Source organism: Balaenoptera musculus, chromosome 1 (assembly GCF_009873245.2).
Source record: "Balaenoptera musculus isolate JJ_BM4_2016_0621 chromosome 1, mBalMus1.pri.v3, whole genome shotgun sequence".
Lineage (NCBI taxonomy): Eukaryota > Metazoa > Chordata > Mammalia > Artiodactyla > Balaenopteridae > Balaenoptera > Balaenoptera musculus.
Window position 1 is genome coordinate 55,415,163 of NC_045785.1, and position 22,884 is coordinate 55,438,046.

Below are 22,884 nucleotides of genomic sequence, written 5' to 3' on the forward strand. Positions count from 1 at the left end.
TTTTTTTCCCCCAGTCCCTAACAGATACGTTTCTTGGGTTCTCATTTTTTTTTTTTTTTTTTTCGGTTTGTTACAGGGTAATCTCTTGTGATTGGTCAGTAATGGTGGGGTTTGGTAAAGTCATAAGTCTGCAAGATGTTGTAAATGCAGGCAATGTCTGCAGAAATGGGTACCAGCGAGGCAGAGACCAGCGGGAAGAATGTGTGTGCTTGTGTGCCGCAGTTTGGACTGATGTCTTGGCATGGCCGTCTTATTTCCTGGCATGTAAGGACTGGATTCTCTCTTAAGGCCACACATATTTGGCAAGCCCTATTATTTTACTCTTTCGAGGGGCTGCTTGGGTAATGAAGGTGATAGACAATATTGGGTAGGTACCGGTTGGACAGGGACATGAGGGAATATGGAAAGAATCTTTTTTAAAGGGCTTGATTACATTAGACTGTAGTGTCTGTAAACAATTACAGCATTCAGGGAGTGCAGGATTTAAATGAGAAACACAACTTTGTCAGATTATACCAGTCGGATAAAATGGCATGGGCTCCGGAAATCTATAATTAAATGTATTTTTGAAAATGAAAAATATAGCGTAACATCTGGTTTATTTCACTATAGAAGTGCATGGGTATTGCTTACATAAGTGTGATTGACTTTGGCTGATATTTGGATTTCTCTGTGTAAAATAACTATTTTAATTAAATTTTTCTGCTTGATTCTATTTGTGCTGTAAACAGCTTATTCACATACACATTCATACAGAAAATGGCTGCCTTATTTAGAAAATCTAATGTTTGTTCATTTTCTTTTCCTTGCAGCGGATATTCAACTCCTTTGTTTACACTGAGAAAATCTCAAATGGAGAAAGTGAAGTACAGCAGGTAAGAGGTGATTTAGCACTTGACAGTCTCTGTCTTTGTCTTGCTTTTGGATGTGACTTTATTACTCTTTCCAGTCTCCACGTGAGGCTGTCTGTTGTTTTCTGTGTATGATTTCATATACATCTTAAGCAAAATGGTGACAACCTCCCACTTCATGTTCTTATAAGCAGTTGAAATAATGGTTATATAGATGGCTTTCTGCTATTCATGTTATACTTTGAAAATATTTAGTGCCTTGTTATTGTTTTGGAAATTCCTAAACTACTCAAATTTTAAAATATTAGAAATTATTTCATCTGCTATAGGAAAAAGTGTCCATGCTTTGGAATCAGACAAACCCCAGGTCAAATTCTGGTTTTCCTACTTACTTCATGACTCCCAGGAAGCAATTTAGCCTTTTGAGCTACAGTTTCTTACTCTTAAAACAGAGGGACATAATATCTGCATGATGGGGTTGTGAGAATTAAATGAAGTAATGTCAAATTAACTGAGAATAAGTGAAATGCTTTAGGTGGAAGGCCTGACGTAGAAGCAGCTCAGTGGATGTTGGCTTCTTTTGTTCTTTTATTTTTCTTTCCCCTTCTTGTATTCTTCCATTGCTGCTTTTCTCCCATCTTCTCAATGCTCTGTGAGGTCAAAAAGTTCTGAGGCCAGATTCTATTCACTTTATTTATAGCTGGCTTCTAATGGACTGCTTCCTAAATTAAAACATAGTGTTGGTGAACTTGGTCATAAATAATTGATCTGTGCTTGAAAAGAAGGGTGGTAAAGAGGATTCTGGGTTTTAATTTCAGTTAATCCACCAACTTCATTACACCATGTGACCACCAACTGGTAATTTGAAGCTAGGTTGGAAACTTAAGTAAAAAACAGGACCAAGCTAAAAACCAGAGTGTAGCAGAGTGCTTCCACAGAATAAAAAGATAACTATAGGAAAATACATAATAATTTAAACTCTCTGGGGCCTTTATCTTATTCATGGAAAACAGCTTGACTTGATCTGAACTTCAGAAGTGCTGTGCAAGAGGACAAAGTTTTGCAAGTATCACTAAAGTGAAGTTATTTATAGGATATTTATTTATAATAAATTACTGTAATTTGATCTTGAAGTTCAGCGTCTCTTATTTATAGACATTAAAGATCTTTATTGGTTTCTGCAGGTTAAATTTAGAGGGCATAAAGCCATTAAGCATGTACCCTTTTTCTTAGCTTTAGATTATTTTAAAAACTAATGACCTGAATTGTAGTGAATGTGGTTTGCTATATCAAATCTTACCTTCATAATTCCTGTCTTATTTTTATTCCAGCACACTGGAAAGTGCTTTAGGGTCATGAAATTTAAAAGGGTTTTTATAGGGGAAGGTTTCTACACAAAGCATGTTCAAGGAAACTTTTTGGGAGACCAAAGGCCATTTGATAACAGTTTAAAGAAACTGATCCAGGGATATCAGTTTTACTGCTTTTCTTGAGTAACAGATACAAGTTCTTCCTTCACTGGTTTTTAAACATGAAAGTTGTTTTGTTTTTTTGGAGTAATGTTCTTGCTTTTTTCTTTTTATCTAGCTGTGAACAAGTTGGGAAGCCTTCCATAATAAATTTTAAAAATTATTAGCAGCTGATTTAGCACACATAGAACACTGGTGATTTCAGTATATTATCACATTGATTTTTTCCATATAACCCTGAAGGAAAGATACTATCCTTATTACAGATGAGGTAGGTGAAACTCCAAAAGATAGCATAAGTTAGCTATAGTCTCATGACTAATACAAAAAAGAGCTAGTTTTCAGAGTAAGTTTACACTAAGTTATATTGTCCGTATTTTTATTTTAACAGTTTATTTTTAAAATCTATATTTTCATACAAAACAGCAGTCTCTGCTAAACTGTCTTTGGCTGAATAAGTCAGATGGAGAGTCACCACATCGTCAGTTCTGCCTTCTCTCTTTGATTATCAAAAAGTTCTCTCTTATATTGACTAGGAATGTACTTTTTAACTTTTCTCTAATTTCTCCAGCCTCTTTAGAAGAACCCTGGACAAAATAGATCTTATGCCTCTTTTGCATCCAGTATTTGGAGATAATTATCATATCATTATCATTTAGCCTAAAATTTAAAATACCCAGATCGTGGATAATTTCTTCTTCTATGACAAGATTTCCAGGCCCTTTCAGTCCTCTGGTCACTCTAACAACAACAATAATAATAAAAGCTTATATTTACATATTTACCGAGTATTTGCTCTCCCTTCAATATTGTGATACTCTTGTGGCTTGAATTGGACTAGAGTTATTCCCATTCTAAAGTGACAAAACAGAGAACTCCTCACATCTTCTTGACTTGATTAATAACTACCCAGGAACTCTGGGCCCTGTGATCCTGGACAGTACCCAGGATGAAATCTTTAGGGAAATGCTTACCTCTTAGGTTTCCTGTTCTATCCCCCATCACAGTCATTCACACTTTCATATATATTATCTCCTTGAAACTTCAGAATAACTCTATAAGGTAGGTGGAGTTACTATTACTAACCAAGTTCAGAAAGGTCAAGGATCCTAGATAATTAGTAATTGAGCTGACTTTTTAAAAATTGTGAAATATATCAAACATGTAAAGAGTATATAAAACATATACGAGTAGAATAAAGAAATACTATATTAAAATGAACATCTCAACCTACCACCCATATAAAGAAATAAAGCATTACCAGTACTTCAGAAAGCCCCCATGTGACCTTCCCAGGTGGTACCTCCCTTCCTCTCCCAGAGATAAGTCTATCCTGATTTTTTTTGTTAGCCATTCCTTTGCTTGTGTGTGTCTGTGTGTGTATGTGTGTTTGAGATATATATATATCTGCAAATTCATTATTTGACTGTTTTTGTTCTTTATATACATCTTAAGTGTATTATTCACGTATCTTGCTATTTTACTGAGCATTATATTCCTTAAAATCACCTATGCTGATATCTGTAACTAAGGTGCCTTTATTTCCAATTCTGTGGTATTCCATTAAATGCAGTTTATGTATCCATTTTTCTGTTGGTGATGTTTGGGTTGTTTCTAGTGTCGTAATTTTTGTTGCTGTTGTTCATATCTCCTGGTGCAGAGTTCAGGTGGAATAATTCTTTGAATTGCAGGAACATTATTATCCCTCACCTCTGCCAATTAAATGCTAGTGTGTGTGTATCTATACATGTTCCAAGTGCCCTAGGTGAGGAGACGGACTGTTTAGCTCAGGTGGAGAATCCCTTCTCTAGAGTAGAATTGCTGGGTACCGGAGTGTTCAATGTGACTGGATAATGCAAAACTGCTTCCACAGTTGTTGCCATGGGTTACCTTCCTACAGACGGAGTACTGGAAATGTGCTGCTCTGTACCGTCTTCAATACTTGGTGTTACCGAGTTTTAATCTTTTCCCAGTTTGGGGTGTCTGAAATTATATCTAATGGGTTTAATTTGTTTTACTCTGATTACTAATGAGGTTGAAATGACTTTTTACGTGTTTATGGTTCATTTTTGTATGTTTGTTGTTTTGTTGTGTCAAATGTCTGCTAATGTCTTTTGTCCATTTTTAAAATTGAGTTGTCTCTTTATTTTAGAAGTTTAAATATTCCACACATGTTCTATATCAGCTCTGTCCAAAAGAGACTTCTGTGTTGATGGAGATGTTTCATATTGGTGCTAATCAAGCAGCCGCTAGCCACATGTGGCTACTGAGCACTTGAAATGTAGCTAGAGCTACTGAGTAATTAAATTTTAAATTTCATTTAATTTAATTTTAATAAAGTAGCCCCATATGGCCAGTGGTTACCATATTAGATTCCCTTACAGGTTTATGTTTCATAAATATAAATGTTCTCCCAATGTGTGGCTTTTCTTTTCACTTTCTTTATGATATCTTTTAAAGAATTGAAGTTTTAATTTTAATAGTCAGGTTTTTTTAAACCAATCTTTTCCTTTAAAAGTAGTCATCTCGGACCTCCCTGCTGGTCCAGTGGTTAAGACTTCGCCTTCCAACACAGGGGGTGCGGGTTCAATCCCTGGTCAGGGAGCTAAGATCTCCACATGCCTCACGGCCAAAAAATCAAAACATGAAACAGAAGCAATATTGTGACAAATTCAATAAAGACTTTAAAAATGGCCCACATCAAAAAAAATCTTTAAAAAAAAAATAAATTTAAATAGTCATCTCTATGGGACAGGTTTCATAAAGCAAAGAGATTTACTGATATTGAAAGAGCTTAATGTTTGTTTTAACTGAATTAAACTTTTGCTTTCTTGTCTCAAGCTAAATATTTTATAGTATTTTATTAATAAGTTAAACAAAAAAAAACCTTTTCCTCTTTGGTCTCTGATTATTGTGTGTTGTTAAATTCTGCCCAAAGACATAAAGATTTTCTCCTTTATTGTCTTCTAAAACTTTTGCCTTTCTCATTTAAGACTTTTATCCACCTGGAATTGATTTTAGTGTTGGATGTGAAGCAGGTATTCAATTTCTTTTTCCTCTGCCCCATATGTATTTCTAAGTGTTCTTATACTATCTGTTGAACAATTTGTCTTTTTTTTTTTCATCTGTTTTCAGTCATTAGTCAAGTTTCCACGTATGTGTGAGTTTGATTTGGTTCCATTGGTGTATTTATCTGTCACTGTGCCAGTACCACGTATTCAGAAGGGTAACACTGTCCCCTTCATTTCTTTTTTTTTTTTTTTTTTTTTTTGCCTTTTAAAATTAGTGGACTTTATTTTTAGAGCAGTTTTAGGTTTACAGAAAAATTGACCAGAAAGTACACAGAGTTCCCATATACCTCCTCTGCTTCTTCACAGTTTCCCCTATTAGGAAAAAAATTGCATTAGTGTGGTACATTTGTTATACTTAATGAACCAATATTTATACATTATTATTAAAACTAAAGTTAATAGCTTACATTAGAGTACACTCTTTGTTCTGTACAGTTCTATGGATTTAGACAAGTGTATAATGTCATGTATCCACTATTATGTTCTCAAACAGAACAGTTTCACCTCCTTAAAAACCTCCTGTGCTTCATTTGTTTAGTCTTCCTTCCTTTCCTCTCTTTGAGCCCCTGGCAACCACTGATCTTTTTACTGTTTCCATAGTTTTGCCATTTACAGAATTGCATTTAAGTTTTTAATTTCATAAAAACTTTCATATGCTAAAAATTACAGTTTTGAAACACAAAATGTAGCCCATTTCTTCCCTGGAATAATACATAGCATTTTCAGGTTGACTTATTTTCCTTTGCAATATGCATTTACAGTCTCTCCATGTCTTTTCAAGGCTCGCTACCTTATTGCTTTTAATGGCTGAATAATATTCCGTTGTATGTATGTAGGTCAGCTTGTTTATTCATTTGTACATTAAGGGACGTCTTGGTTGCTTCCAGATTTTAGCAATTATGAATAATGCTGCTATAAGTTGTGTGCAGATTTTTGTGTGGACATAAGTTTTCAATCCACTTGAGCAAATACCAAGGAGTGCAATTGCCAGGTATTATGGTGAAGTATCAATATAGTGCAAGGAACTGCCAAACTGTCTTAAAAAGTGTCTGTACCATTTTGCATTCCTACCAGCAGTGAATGAGAGTTACTGTTACTCCACATCCTCTTCAGCATTTGGTGTTGTCAATGTTCTGGACTTTAGCCGTTCTAATAGGTGTGTTGTAGTATCTTATTTTTATTTTAACTTGCAATTCCTTTCTTTTTTTTTTTTTTAACATCTTTGTTGGAGTATAATTGCTTTACAATGGTGAGTTAGTTTCTGCTTTATAACAAAGTGAATCGGCTATACATATACATATATCCCCATATCTCCTCCCTCTTGCGTCTCCCTCCCACCCTCCCTATCCCATCCCTCTAGGTGGTCACAGAGCACCGAGCTGATCTCCCTGTGCTGTGTGGCTGCTTCCCACTAGCTATCTATTTTACATTTGGTAGTGTATATATGTCCATGCCACTCTCTCTCATTTATTTTTCTTGAGAGCATCTGTGGCTCTTTGCTATTATATAAGAATTTTTTTAAAAACCGATATTTTTCTGTTACTGTTAAGTCCTATGTATTTATTTTATATCTAATTATCTTCTTAAGCTATTATATTAGTCCTAATAATTTACCTATAGATTCCTTTGGGTTTTCTATGTAAGTAATCATATATGCAAATAAGGTAGATTTGATTCTTTCTTTCTAATTCTTATATTTTTTATTTCTTTTCTGTGTCCTGCTACACTGGCCTCCAGAAAAGTATTGTATATGTACGGTAATAGTGGCCACCTATGATATGTATTATTTTTATTGTTTAGTTTCAGGTGTATTTTATCATTTCTTCTTTGATCTATTAGTTATTTAAAACTATGTTCTAAAATTTCCAGGTATCTGTAGAGTCTTTCTAATTTTCTAGCCGTCCCTTCTGTTTTCCTCATTGTATTGAGAGCATAGCTCTTTGGGTTATAGTTTTATGTAGTACCTCCTATCAGATTTCCCACCTTGGCCAAGCCCTGAGGTTTCTCTCTTATCCACGTTGTGCTGTGCCATCATCAAAGTGGAAACTCAAGGTCTCCAGATTATGGCCAATTCTCAGGGTAAAAAGCAGGGTCTGGCACTGGCTTATTTCCCACATTTCTGGTTCTCACCTTGTTTGGGGACTTAAGTGCCCCTAAAGGTGGTTTCCATTTTCATCCAGGGCACTAACCTCTTAACAATTAGAAGAACAATTACAACTGCTTCTAAAGATTTGTTTGATAAGCCAAAAGCAGATTAGTTATTCAAAGTAGATTATTGACCTATGTCCTCTTAATTATAGCTCACAATCTTTAGTTGGAAAGGAACCACTTCTTTATGCTTGTTTTTGTATGTTTCGTCGTATCTGGAATACTGACTTGCATTTTCTATCCATCATTTCTCCTTTGGGGTAATGAAAACTAGAGCCCCAAGGGTTCTTGCCCTCCCTCTTTACTATCAAAGCTTATTGAGAGTTGGATCTGACTTATGCATACTATGTAATTAGGCAGTAAATCTAACGTGTTAATATCTTTCTGGTTAGGGGAGCAATATAATTAAAACTAATAAAAAACATTTTGTGATTCTTGACTCTTACCACAAAACTCTCTATGGTATATAGACTTTTCCTTGCTTTTTCTCATTATTTCTTTTAAATTAACCTTCAGAGTGTGGTTCTAAATTGCCCAACAATGTGTTTTAAATTTTTAATTAGTTCATTATGTAGTTTTGCTGCCAAAAAACTGTGGCAACAGCCTCGGGAAAATAAATATCCCATGCACACATTCTTGAGTGGATCACCTCCCATAGACTCCATTTTTGAATACTTTAAGAAATTAAGTTGTGTGAGCATATAAGGGCATTATATGAAATTGAACCTGCATCAAGAAAAATAAATTTTTGATCAAGTGCCCTAGAAGATAGCAAAATGTGGTCCATAAAACACAAAGCAGTGAAGAAAAGAACCAAAGGAGGAAAAGCTTCTTGGGGCGCTTGATTGAATCACTAAAAAAATCAAAGCTACTTTGGACATGTTTCAAGAGTTTGCTCTAAATTTTTTTTCAAGTGCTCTAGTAATTATTTATGTTAACAATTTATTCAATGATATGGCAAGCATTATCTTCATAATAATTGCAGTATTTCATAAACTATTGATTGTTGGCAGTGGCTGATTTTAGAAGACTTCAGAATTCTTTTGGAATGGGCAAATTGGTAGGAGAACTGCATACTCATAGAGGAGAGATGCACCTGACATTGGGCCAAGGGCATTCCTCTAAGTCTCCCTCTCTCTTCTGTGGTATCAGTTTTCTTTCTTCAGAATCACATCCATTAGCATGGAAACATGCTGTTCTATCTTAAACACACAAGAAAAAAAAACTCTTCTCTTGACGCCACCTCCCTCTCCAACTACTGCCCCGTTTCTTTCTCCCTCTTTGAGGCACAGCCCATCACAAGAGGTGTCTATACTCACTAGATCCAGTTCTCCCATTCTCTCTAAAACCTTCTCTGGCTTTACCAGTCCCACGACACCGCTCTCTTCAAGGTCACTGGTGACCTTCACTTTGCTAAATCCATGGTCCTCGTTGTATTTCACTAACACTAGCACTGAACAGTTGATCCCTTCCTTTTTCCTTCATATGTTGATACTTTCCTGACTTGGGCCTGCAGGATACCACACTTGCCTCCTTGCTGTTTCTTGGCACATTCCTGCCTTAGGGCCTTTGCACTGGTTCTGTTCAACATGTATCCCCATGAGCCTTTGCTTCCTTCAAGTCTGTCCTCAAGTGTCACCTTCTGAAAGAGGTGACCACCATATTTATAACTACAGCCCACGCTGCTCCCCAAACTCCTGATTTTCTTTTACTCTTTCTTTTTCCTTTTTCACTTATCACTTTTTGGTTTTAGGGTACTGACTTTATAAAACTAGTGTGGAAATTCCTCAAGAGTATAAGTTTGGTGTATTCCTTCCTTTGATGTTAGGTAGAATTCACCAGAGCACCATCTGGACCTGGAGTTTTCTTTGAGGGCAGGCTTTTGATCATCCAGTTTCTTTAATAGCTATAGGTTTGGGTGTTTTCTGGGGTTGGGGTTTTCTTTTTTTTTCTTTTTCCTTTTGTTTTTCTTCAGATTTTGTCTTATTTTGTGTCAATTTTAGTAAGTTGATTTTTTTTCCAAGAAATTTGTCCGTTTCACCTCAGTTGTCATATTTGTTGGCATAAAAGTATTCATAATATTTTTATTATCCTTTTAATATCTGTAGGCTAGAAGAACAATAGAGAACAATCAATCAAATGAAATACTGGTTCTTTTAAAAAAATCAGTAAAATGGATAAACTAAGTGACAGAGAATGAGAGAATGAATGGGAAAGCAAATTAGTGATAAGCAATTTTTTTAAAACTTGAACTTAGCTTTTTGTTTGTTTTCTATTTCATGGAGTTATGCTTTTTGTTATTTCCTTCCTTATATTTCAGGTTAGTTTTGCTCTTTTTCCTGCTTCTTAAATTGGAACTTTAGTTCATTGATTTTACATCTTTCTTTTTGTCATATAGAAGAATTTACAGCCATAAACTTTCCTCTAAGAACTGCTTTAGTTATACCCCACAAAGTTGAACATCATATGTTTTTTTTTTTTTTAAAGTTGTTGTGGCCTGGCCAAGTTTGTGGGGTTTTTTGTTTTGTTTTTTTAATAAATTTATTTATTTATTTATTTATGGCTGTGTTGGGTCTTCATTTCTGTGCGAGGGCTTTCTCCAGCTGTGGCGAGCGGGGGGCCACTCTTCATCGCGGTGCGCGGGCCTCTCACTGCCGCGGCCTCTCCCGTTGCGGAGCACAGGCTCCAGTCGCGCAGGCTCAGTAGTTGTGGCTCACGGGCTTAGTTGCTCCGTGGCATGTGGGATCTTCCCAGACCAGGGCTCGAACCCATGTCCCCTGCATTGGCAGGCAGATTCTTAACCACTACGCCACCAGGGAAGCCCCCATATATTTTTATTAGCATTCAGTTTTTAAATATTTCCTAATTTCCCCTGTGATTTCTTCTTTGACCCATGGATTACCTTGAAGTATGTTATCCACTTTCAAAACATTTGGGGTCTTCTTAGGTATCTTATTGTTACTGATTTCTAATTTAATTCCATTGTGGTCAGAGAACAGACTCTTTATGATTTTCAATCCTTCTTAATTTATTGAAACATTGGTTTTATGACCCAGTATATAGGATCTATCTTGGGTGAAGATACCATGTGAACTTGAAAAGAATGTGTATTCTCCGGTTGTTGGTTGTTATGTTATTTATATATCCATTAGGTTAAGCTGGTTGATAGTTCAGATCATTTGTTTTATGGCTGATTTTTAATTTGTCTAATTTTATCATCTGTAGAGAGGAGTGTTAATATCCTCAGCTACAATGGTGGAATTGTATATTTTTCCCTTTAATTCTGTGCATTTTTACCTTATGTATTCTGAAGCTCCATTATGGGCCATGTACACATTTAAGATTGTTAGGTCTTGATGAGTTATAAATTGTGACATTTTGAAATATCATTGTTTATCTCTGGTGAAAGTGCTCTTTCCTTAAAGTCTATTTTACCTGATATTAACATAGTTACTCCAACCTTTATATGCTTCCTATTTTTGCACGGTGTGTCTTTTCACAAGCATTAACTTTCAGTGTCTCTGTTGCTAAAAGTGTGTATCTTGTAGACGGAATATAGTTGAGATTTTCTTTCTTTCTTTTTCTTTCTTTCTTTCTTCTTTCTTTTTTAGCTATTCTGATAATTTCTGTCTTTTAATGGGGAGTATTTAGTCAATTAATGTTTAGTTTGATTGTTGGATTTAGGTCAACTATTTTTTTTTTCCATTTTCCCATCTGTTTTTTATTTTTTACTTCCCTACCTTATTTTGGATTTTTGAATATTTTTTGACTTTTATTTTACTTTTTAGCTATATTTCTTTACATATTTTAAGTGTATGCTCTAGAAATTACAGTATACATCCTTAATTTATTACAGTCTATTTGGAGTTAAAAAATCTATCACTTCATGTATACTCTAAAACCCTCACAACCTTATAGGTTCATTTTCCCACTACTATCCTTTATACTAGAGTCATCATATTATTACATCTACAAATATTACAGACTGCACAAGGGAGTGTTATTGCTTTGGCTTTAAACTGTCATAAGAATTTAATAAATAAAGGAAAAGAAAAGAAAAATAAATCTCATCTATTTATCATTTCCGATGCTCTTCATTTATTTCTAAGGATACCAACTGATATTAAGCCTGAAGAGTTCCTATAATATTTACTTATAGTACAGATTTCCTGGTGACGAATTGTGTTAGTGTTTCATGATATTTTGTACTCAGAAAATGTCACTATTTTGTCTTTTCTCTTAAAAGATGTTTCTGCTTGAGATTGAATTCTGGATTGACAGTTTTTTTATCTTTTAGCACTTTAGTAATGTTCCACTGTGTACTGAACTCCATAGTCTCTGATGAGAAGTCAACGTAAGTTGTTATTACTCTGTATTGGCATACCCCCGTCTCCACCCCATGGCTGCTTTTAGGATTTTTCTCTATATATCTTTAGTTTTCAGCAATTTGACTATGGCTGCCTAGACATAGCAGTCTTCATATTTCTCCTGCTTGGTGTTTGTTGAGCTTTCTGAATCTGTAAGTTATATCTTTCATCAAATTTGGGGACCTTTTGACCATTATTTCTTCAAATAGTTTTTCTACTTCATTCTGTGTGCACCTTCTGGGACTCCAGTTATACGTATGCTAAATCTTTTGATATTTTACTATAAATTCCTGAGATGATACCTCCTTCTATTATTCTTTTAATTTTTCCCTCTCTGACCTTCAGATTAGATAATTTTTACTGATTTTTAACTTCACTTCTATTATCTCTGTTCTGCTGTTGACCTCTCCAAATATATTTAAAATTTTTCAGATGTATTTTTAAGTTCTAGGATTTTCACTTGTTTCTTTTTAATAGATTTTGTTTTTCTCTGCTGAGACTTTTCTCTTTCTCTTTCCACTCATTGCAAGCATATTTTCCTTTGAATCCTTGAACATAGTTATAATAGCTGTTTTAGAATCCTGATTCTAACATCTACAAACGTTTGAAGTTAATCTCTGTGATTGTCTTTTTTTCTTGAGAATTGGCCACACTTTTTCTTTATATGTCAAAAAATTGGGGTTGTGTCCTGAAGATTGTGAAAAACTCTGGATTCTATTATAGTCCTTTGAGGAGTGTTGATTTTGTTTGTTTTAGCAGGCAATTAACTTGGACACAAACTGCTAATTTGTCTCTTTGTCAACAGCTCAAATCTCAGCTCAGTTGTTTATCCTTAGATGTAGCTTACCCCACACATGTATAGTACAAGAATCTAAGAATTTTTCTGCCCCCAAAGGTATTTCAAAACACTCTAGCATTTAAAATATATTATGGTACAAATCTAGTTTTTCTTAATTATTTTTGTGAATTGTTACTTGACACTGACAATTCTGCCTGAAAGATTTAAAGTTTAATGTTTCATTCCACCAAATACATTCACTGGGACATAGTAAAGGAGAAGCATATTGGTTTTATAAGAAATTGATACTGAGCAGGTGCTAATACTCTAAATTATTCTTTTATCTGAGTATGAACTCAAGGCCTCAGTCATGAGGAATTCAGATCAGTTCAAAGCAATAGATTATGATCCATCTGAAAAGCAAGAAGTAGATTTTGCACAAAATAATATCCTTTTATTCATAGGAGAAGAAAAGATACTCAGTAGCAGAACAATTTACATGTGGCCTAAAAACATTAAAGAGCTCTTTCTTCAAAGAGATTGTGAATAGAAAACCAGTTTTAAAGAGATGGCACTTTATGTGCTAAAATGTAAATAATCAGTCCTAACTAGCATGATGTTTTAGAATTTTAAATCTGGAAAGGACCTCAGAGACCATGGGTACAAGACCAGAAACGTTAGAAAACTTTTCTCCCCCCTCCTTTTTTTTTTTTTTTTTTCTTTGACAGCTCCCTTGTAGCTTGGGATAGAGAACAAGAGCTTCATCTTTTGATTTGAAAAACTTGAGTTCCAGGGAGGACTCTGTCATTTACTCTTTTGTTTGATTTTTGGCATGATATTTAACTTTTCAGTGTCTACATCAATTTTATCTATAAAATGGGGATAAGAGTCTGTCTTGCAAGGTTGTTTAAAAGATTATATTGTTGGCTCAGAGTGGGCTTTCAGTATTTTGTATTCTGCTTTCTGAATACAAAAGATGATAGTGTATGAATATAAGAGTACACTAGTGAGAAGATTGCTGTTCTTAGTCTGCTATTTAATCCTCTAAGGTAAGGCCCAGAAGGAAAGATCTATAAACTTTAGAAGGAGAATTTCCAAGAGAGGATGATAACAGAAAGACCCTGGCAGGGACTAGTGGGGGCTGTAAATAAAAGTCATGGCAGTTGAGAAATGTGAGACTGGACGTAGGATTTATGTTGGCTTTGCATTTGTATTATTTCTGTATCCCTACTACCAGAAACTCTCCACTCTAGAAAAGTTTGGTTATGTTGTTGAACTGTGCACTGGACCACAGAAGGAAAAGCACCAGTGGTTAGACAAACAGAAGGGGTGTGGAAGAACTGAGCAATTGGGAATCTTGTCTTTTGAATTCTGGCTCCCTGTGCCTGGCACAAGGTAGGCATTTAGTAAATATTTGCTTAAAAAATGACTGGAGTTACTCTTATACCTCAATATTCATATTTCCAGAATCTAGACTTGTTTTGGGGTTGCCCTGCCAAGTGTAATGTAGTGTGGTGGTACCCTGAAGGCTCTCATTTTGTTTACAATTACCTACTGAAATATGTTCAAGGCTCAGACTTGTTCAAACTAGAGGAATCCTGGAAGCAGTATGGATTCCTTTCTTTCTTTGCCCCCAACCTTTCCCCCATCTTTCTGCAGGGGATTTGTTTAGGCTGAGTCCTGGTTTAGTTCAACCCCTCACCCTAATCTATTCTTGGCTCTGAGTTTATTGTGAGTATTTATTAAATGTTCGTTGAATGAGTGAACCAAAGGCACTAAATCTCTAGGAAGGCAAAAGAAAAGTTGAGGTGTATTGAAGCCACCCAGATGGGGAATTTATAGTGAATCAACTAAGGACCAGAGCAAATAGATGACTGTTCTTTCAAACCAGAGCCCCAGCAAGTTTAGCTGGTTAGTGTTTAGGTTTCCTTTATTGGAAATCAATCTAGGTCTGTTTCAGTTCTTACTGTTCTTGGTCTGTCTCCAAAAGAGAAGTTATTTTTCATCTTAGAAATCTTCTTCCTGGGCTACCTATCAAATCATTGGATGCCTTGTTAATAAGATGGAATGGTCATCTGTCATTTTGGAAAGATAGTATGAGAAGGGATTCCATAGTTGTCATATTTATGTGGTTCTTTATCTATTTCCTTAATGTTTCCATGTATATTTTCTCATTTTTATCTGCTAATGACATTGTAAAAAGTGCAGGTATTATTATCCCATTTTCCATGAGAATACCGTATCTCAGAGGGGTCATTGTAAGTGGTTCAAGGCCTCAGAGAACTAGTAAAGTGGCAGAGACAAAATTTTTAATTCTAGTTTTGTGCTTTCTTTGTTTAAATTATCTTGGCTATGATAATAATCATTTATTGAATATGTATTATTAATCAAGAACTGTCCTTAAATCTTTTCTCATAGAGCCACATGGCCTGTTCCCTTACATCCTTTCAGTGTTAGTTAAGTGTTACCTCTCACTGAGACCCTCGTTGACCACCCATTTATAAATGTTATTAATTGTACCCACCTTTACTTCTTACCTCTTTCTTGCTTTATTTATCTCCTTATAGTTTATCACCTAGGACTTCCATATGCATTTTTTAAATTGTGTATCTTTTTAAATAGAATATAAGCTCTATGAGGATAGAGATTTTTGTCCATTTCAGTCCTTGATGTACCCTCAGTACCATGAAAAAGTATCTCAATGTAGTAGATGGTAGGTACTCAGTAATTTTTTTTTTAATTAATTAATTTATTTATTTATTTTTGGCTGTGTTGGGTCTTCGTTTCTGTGCGAGGGCTTTCTCTAGTTGCGGCGAGCGGGGGCCACTCTTCATCGCGGTGCGCGGGCCTCTCACTATCGCGGCCTCTCGTTGCGGAGCACAGGCTCTAGACGCGCAGGCTCAGTAGCTGTGGCTCACGGGCCCAGTTGCTCCGCGGCATGTGGGATCTTCCCAGACCAGGGCTTGAACCCATGTCCCCTGCATTGGCAGGCAGATTCTCAACCACTGCGCCACCAGGGAAGCCCACTCAGTAATTATTTACTGCATGAAATCATAATCCTCAAAAAAAGCTGGAAAAGTTTCACTGACAAGGAAAATTAAACCAAAGAAATATCTTGTATAATGGCACCCAACTGAAAGATTAAGAGAAGCCAATTTGGGATTCAAGTGATTTAAATTCAATGCTCTACTATATATTTTAAAAATTTTGTTTCCAAAGGTACTGCAGAGAGGTACTGCAGAGACTGTTACAGAACGTAAGGGTCCAGGTTCTTTGTTTTTCCTCTCCATTCCCTCCTGCAGCAATTTACTTTACTTGTTTGATATATTGAAGTTTAGTATGAAGTTTAGTATGAAGTTTTGTGTTTTTTAATGGTCTATCACTTTAAAAAAGGAAAGATTTACAAATCATTATGCTACATCATGCTGCTTTCCAGAAAAAAGTCATGCAAGGTTGAACTTGAATTGGTTTTAAAAGAAGTGCAAAAGTAATTGCGGTTAAAGGATATTCCTCAAACTTTGGAAGAGGTAAGAAAATATTAAATACTATAAATGTTTTTGTAGCAGAAAGAAAATTTGTAGTATCCGTTACCTCTTCTAAAAATAAAAGTTGAGGGAACCCAAACTCGTGAGTGTGGGGACCTTGTCAGCATAACTCACACTGTAATACTTTATAGATATTGGGGAATGAATGGATAAACTAGAGTATGAGCTCTTTAAGGGGGAGATTCTGAGCATACCTCTGGTAAGTGGTAGACAGTTGATGAATTCAGCAAACATTTGTTGAGGACTTACTATATACTTGGCATTGGGGGAGGAGAAACAAAGAGCTTATCCCAAGGACATAATTAAATCACAGGGGACATGTGTTCATATATTTGGTATATCTTGCTAATCTCCTGCAGGTGATGGCCCAAAGGAGAAAAATGCCCTCTTTAGGCATTTATGAGAGGCAGAATGGTAGTCTAAATGGACTATGGATCCCATCTAGTGTGGCACTATTTTTGGGTATATTCAAATTATGTATGCTTTTCTAGAATTCTAATAAGTGGGGGATAGGTGCAAGACCTAGTGTGTACCTAGGTTGTGTTGCACTTTGGAAAAGGTGGTGTATTTGACATGATGGTTCATGTTCATTTAACAAATGCTGCTTCACCTGAGTTATCTCATTAAGATTTTACCACAACCCTGTGATACAAATACAATTCCTCTCACTGTTTTAGAGTTGAAGAAATTGAGACTCAAAGCTATTAAGTAATGGTGCCCCAAATCATTCTTGAATTAGGTGATAGGGCCAGAATTTTAACTGTAAAATCCATGTTCTTAATCACTATGCTATGTTGCTTTTCATACTTCTTCCATTGCCAATCCTTTTATATGTTTTCAATTTTTAAGAGGAAGGTGGTTTATTCTCTCCTGAGAGTATTACACATTAACCAAAGTAAGATAAATATGTCTAAACATTGTAAGTACTCTGATGAAAACTCAGCTGGTAAATGAGGAAAAGATGGAGTTTAAATACTCAGTTGACACGGGCCAAACAATGGTGGAGGTGCCTTCTGCCTTTTAGCTCTAATAAATCACAAGGATATAACTTGTGTCTTACGAGGAAGAGCATTCTGTTACTAATGGATTATCCTGCAGGAACATAAACAAGATATAAAAATAAATGCAGTCCTTGATTTATTTAAAGAGCAGACTCCTTTGTCTTTTTTGCAGTTCATCATTATTCCATTATTACCATACCTAAGTCATTTGGTTCTAATTTGTGTCATTGTGAAACTTCTATGGGGCTATTGATTTTTTTTGTTTTGTTGGGATGGGGGGTAAATAGTACCCTCTAAAGAGGAACTTTCAGCTAAATGAGTGAGTGAAAAATCTACAGCTATTGGGCTAGTCTGTAGGGTTTAAGTATAACATAGTGAGCTTCCTTTGTGTTGCACATGAGTAGAAGTTGATAACCCTTTGGAATTCTTACTGTAGAATTGTGGTTGGTACAGCTTTTGTTCGTGCAGTTTCCACGGAGAAGGTAACAAACCTTTAGCTACCTCAGAACTCCCAGGTTCTCTCCCAATATGAAGCATTTAACAGTAATCAGGGATATTTGAGGAACTGCTCAGCCAGTTCTTAGAGGGAAAAAAAACACAAGGTGGGCCAGGAGAGAGAAAGCAGCCTGATAACTACCACCTCACTGTTTAAGAAATGGCAATTTGGAATTTGAAGTATTTAACTATCTTGCTTATATTTTCAGGAAAATATATATGCAGCATATGCTCTGAATCCTTGTATATATTTGGAAGTGAAAATATGTGTGTATGCATGCGTGAAAGCTTTAATTCCTGTACTAAATATAGACCAGCTGACTTCAGGGGTACATATTGTACATTAGCCAATGTATGCCTGGTGCTGAGATAAGCTGAGATAATCCTCCTCGCTTGCTCGCTCGCTCGCTCTCTCTCACTCTCTCTCTCACATACACACACCCCTCCTGTATACTCACACATTTTGTTATAATGTATTATGTATCTATTGTTTACATATATAAGTACTCTATGCATATGTTTACAGCACAGTGTTCATTTTTACATTTGCATATGCACACATATACCAATTATAGAAAAATAGAATTCTCTGTATCTCCCACTACCACCATCACACACTATTTAAGGCTTGAAAATTACGGCTACAGGTTTTTTGTGTTGTTGTTGTTTTGGCAACAACCCAGAGTAGCCCATTTCCTCATTCCCTTAATTCCCACACTTGGTGTTCCCGCCCTTTGGGAAGGAACACATGAAGGGGCTGGTACCGTTTCTCCATCAGCAGAGGCACGGGAGGAGGGGCTATTGCAGGCAGGCACAGCTGGAGAGAATAGGCTGCAGCCCGGAGAGGGGCTGGCAAGGCCTTTGGGGCAGGGGGAAAAAGACATACATGCAAGCTCCCGCCACGATGTGCATCTCTCCCTGCTCCAGCTGGAGCTTCAGCTCTTCAGATATCTCTGCCATCCACATGTGCGCAAATGCCTTCTTTCAGTGACGCAGACCCTTGAAAAGTACAAGCCTCGGCTTTTGACTTGAACACTCAAAGCTTTATTTAAGTAGAAGGGGATAGGTTGAGTCTAAGTCCTCATTCTAAAAGCCAGGAAGACTTCATCATGAGAAGTGAACATTCCACTAAAAATGGAAACAAGCCCCTTTTACACACATTTTTAGTATCCTGAGGTTGGATAGTATCAGGAAATGCTGGTGAGAAGGTAGCAGCCAAGATTTCTTCAGATCCCCCCCTCTGCCCCCCAACTCCATCCTCCACCAAAAACTGCTGCTCCTAGTAAAAAAAAAAAAAAAAAAAAAAAAGCTCAGATCATCTGCACTGGTGGAATGCATAAACAGAAACTCGGAGTGTATTCTAAAACCTAGCAAGAAACTTAAGAGCAGGGACCAACTTACCCCTAATATATTCCTTCACGCAATAGGAAATACTTGTGGCAATGATGCAAAGGAATTAATTGCTGCTAATATCAAGAACCCTGAATTGGCCGAATGCTTTGAAAATCTGGTTCCATGAAATAACATGTGGTATGATAAAATTGGAAGCTTACCAAGAACTACAGCTTTATTTATAATCTTAGAAGATTCTGGGCAGGTAGGGATCATGTTGAAATAGCTGCTCATGGGCGTTCTCACTGGTTGTTACTTAAGCAGCCTTTAGTCCTTTTATGTGCTGCAAAGAGCATGCTGGCTTTTCTGCAAAGTCATGGAGAAGTGTCACTGTCACATCCGCTGACACTCATGTCGTGCACCACCCTCTAGGGGAAGGTGTGAGCGTGAGTCCTATGGAAGCAAACAGCCAATGAAGAGCACGCATACCCTGGCTCTTGTGTTTGTCATCCTCCTTGTCGTCAGATAGGGAACAAGAAGACCTTCCTAAATCCAACTGTGAGTTAGAGAATGGTATCAGATGCAGCTTGGCAAGGGAACACACAGAACAGAGAAGGATATAATAAAATTGTTATGGTTGAGGCAAATATCCTCATTCCTCTGGTGTGGAACCCACATGGGAAACGTTACTTTGTGTTGTTATTTCTAGCAAGTCTTAATAGCAATGCATTTCCTGCTAGCATACAGCATTTGCACCTACCTCATCCAAGTGGTCTATGGGAGTGTTGCTGTTTTTCCTAGTTATAAAAAAGCAGAAACCAAAAACTTGTATCTCTGTATTAGCACCTCAAGCTTCAGGCCTGCATCATAAAGGCCCCTAGATCTCAGGGGCTGATTTCCCACTACTCAAGTATCTTGAAACTAAAGCCAAGAAGTGGCTTTTCTATCTACTGAGATAAGTATATTACAAGCTGGCTTTATTGTGTGAATGTAGGACCAGGGGAGAGAGTACCCCTACCTCCTAAGATAGGCCATACTGAAGACTCGAATGATTATGGATACTCAAGGCCAGGCTTCAACAACTGAAGAAATCAAATGTTTATAAGATGCTTTCCCTTGTACTATTATTTTTCCTTAGTTTTAAAGGGAATCTATATTGTGAAAATTTATTGCTCAAAAAATGGGATATGATGTGCATTAGGCTGTCTTACACTGACTTATATTTTTATAACGGGGGAGTAAGAGACCTTAGACTAACTGTAATTAAGCCCTGCTGCTGTTAGAACTGCAATGAAGTCCTAAAATGACACGATGTTATATTCCATTGGAAAGGTAAGTTGGGTTAACTTATTATTAAGAAAGAGGAAATGGAAACATCTAGCTTTTTTTTCATTGTGTCTTAAGATTGTCTTCCCAAGAATTGGATTTAATGAGTTCTTGGCCAGGTTGAAGATTAGGAAGTGTTTAGTGGCAGATTTTTGTTTCCTTGCCAGTCTCATCTTTCCACTTCATTGCTGAGCTAATTGACACCTGCTGGCAAGTATTTGACCCTTGTGCTCTCAGAGGGCCCCTGAAGAACCCTAAAACGCTCTGGTCAGTTGGCCTCCTACTGGAGGCTAGGTCACATTTCGTCCTTCATTTATACAAAAAATGTTTCCCAAGTCCCTGCAGCGTGCCAGGCTCTGGGCCAGGTTGCAAGGTTGGTTGTAGATAAGAGGTGTTTTCTGCATTTGGTGTGGGGAAAGTAGTGTGGGCTAGAGTGAAACTGCAGGCTCCCAGAGCCCTCCCAGCTGGCCCCAGTATCTCTAATTCATCCCCCACCCAACCCTGTTACTTAGAATGCTTCTAAGTTATACTTGGTGTTTATAAGTTATGCACAGATGCTTATACTCTAAATGAGAGTTTTACATGGTAAGAGTAATGGGACTGGGTTTCCTTTCCTTTTCTCTGTATCCCTCATGGGCCACCAGAGAATTCCTAAGTTCCAGCGTATTTTAACTCCTTTCCTCCCTGATTCATAAACTAGGAAAACTCATCTCAAAAGTTGTAATGTAAAATGTTCGTTTTTCCTGTATGCTGTGGCCAGTGCACCTCCCCCATCCCCCAGTTCTCAGCCTCTTGAGGCTTTCGAAGGTTAAGACTAGGTTAAACTGCTTTTTCCTTGCGAAGGAACAGGCTGTAAACTTTCAAGTCCTGAGCACTTGCTTATTTTGGTTTAAAGGAACCTCAGCCCAGGGCTCCTGTTACAGTGAAGTGGGGAGAAGTGGGTTGAAGCCTGCCCTTCCTTTTGTTTCTTTTGTTATGATCTGGTTGTTAAGGGTAGAGTGGGGTGAAAAACAGGGTAAGAGCCCATTGAGCCCTTGAGTTGATAACCTTGGCTTTCAGGAGGCTCGGCTATGTGTTTCCGTGACTCCTGGAATATCCAGCACAAACTGCTGCTCACACCAAACCCCATTATAATCTTTAAAGCAAGCCTGTGTTTTGCTTAAAGAGAGAAGCTGCCACTCTCAACCGATTCCCAGGGCTCAGCCTCCTTCGGCTCTCGGGCATGTCAGCACTTGCCTCCTGTTTTTTCCATTGCACGCCTCCCCAGCTCAGCCACAGGGGCCCACCTCACCCGGGATCAGGATATGTGACCCTGGAGCCCAGACAGCCTTGCACATAAATCTTCCTGGTCCACCTGCAGTTCGTCTGTCAGCGGCTGCCCCGCTTCTCCACTGGATGTGCTATTCCCACACATCCATCAGACAACCCTGAAGCCTCCGCGGGCCATTAGAAATTCAGACGGGCCCTATCCCGTCTCCGGGTCTTCATCTGTCTTGTCCTGTATCATTGCCTGCCAGGCCCAGGCTCTTCCACCCTGAGCCCTGAGCTCAGAGTGGATCGACAGCCGTATCACAACTATGGCCAGTTGCCATCAGGGTGCCTTCTCTGAACTGGTCCTCTTTACTCAGCGAGACTTACTCCAGAGCAGCTTATATTATCCAGGAAGCAGATGAAGATAGGGAACTGGACAGGCCCAGAGTTTCTGATTGGCTTGAACCAGGTATGAGCAATATTCTAAGTTATCTGCCCTTTTTTGAACTGAAAGCAGGTTTTTCCAATATGGCAAGTAACGGTAGATTGAGGGGAAATGAATACAGTAAGGAACCTTTTAAGTCTCTTCTCAATGCTAGGTATACATGAAAGAAAACTGCGAGAGTGCAGTGGTTCAAGAGCATGGGTTCGATCTAATTATTTTTATTAGCTGATTGACCTTGGGCAGATTAATCTATCAGAACTATCTATAAAAATAGCATATAGCAATTACCAAGCATTGTAAGCATTAAAAAAAAAAAGGCATCACATAAAGTTGCACTTTCAAAGTGCCTGGCACATAGTAAGCAGTGGGTAAATGCTAATTATTGTTATGTTATTAGTTTCTTGGGGGAAATGGAATCTTCAAATGAGGAAAGACCAACAGTGAGTGGCACAGGTGCAGAGTCCTAGGCAATTTGGGGAAAGAAGGTCCTGAGGAGGCTTCAAAGAGGCAAAAGTGGGGCTGGGAGTGGAAGAATGAGTAGAACTTAGATCATTTGATCTGGGAGAGTTCACACTTTTCTGCAATTTGGAGGAGCTTGTAGCAGAAAGAGAGTGGAGCTGGGGATTAGAAGCAATGGTCTCTTTGTTTTCTGCACTTACTCAGCATGAGCTTGGGCGCACAACTGAGCCTTGATTTCCTGATTGTAGAGAAGGGGCAGGGAATATCTGCTCTGCCTAGCTCCCAGGGTTGTTGGAAGGCACACGTGAGACGAGTCAGGTAAAAACGCTTTGAAAATGGCAAAGTG

At 37.4% G+C, this 22,884-nt stretch overlaps 1 protein-coding gene across 3 annotated transcripts in view; it reads left to right on the forward strand.

Annotated features, from left to right (window-relative positions):
• Positions 1–22,884, forward strand: part of CACHD1 (cache domain containing 1) — a 210,724-nt gene that overhangs the window by 81,682 nt on the left and 106,158 nt on the right. For all 3 annotated transcript variants that reach the window (XR_005016827.1, XM_036828750.1, XM_036828760.1), the window contains exon 2: positions 813–875. Coding sequence is in view for 2 of the 3 variants with exons in the window: in XM_036828750.1 (XP_036684645.1) it covers positions 813–875 (63 nt within the window). In the remaining variant the exon portion in view is untranslated. The remainder of the gene's footprint in view (positions 1–812; positions 876–22,884) is intronic.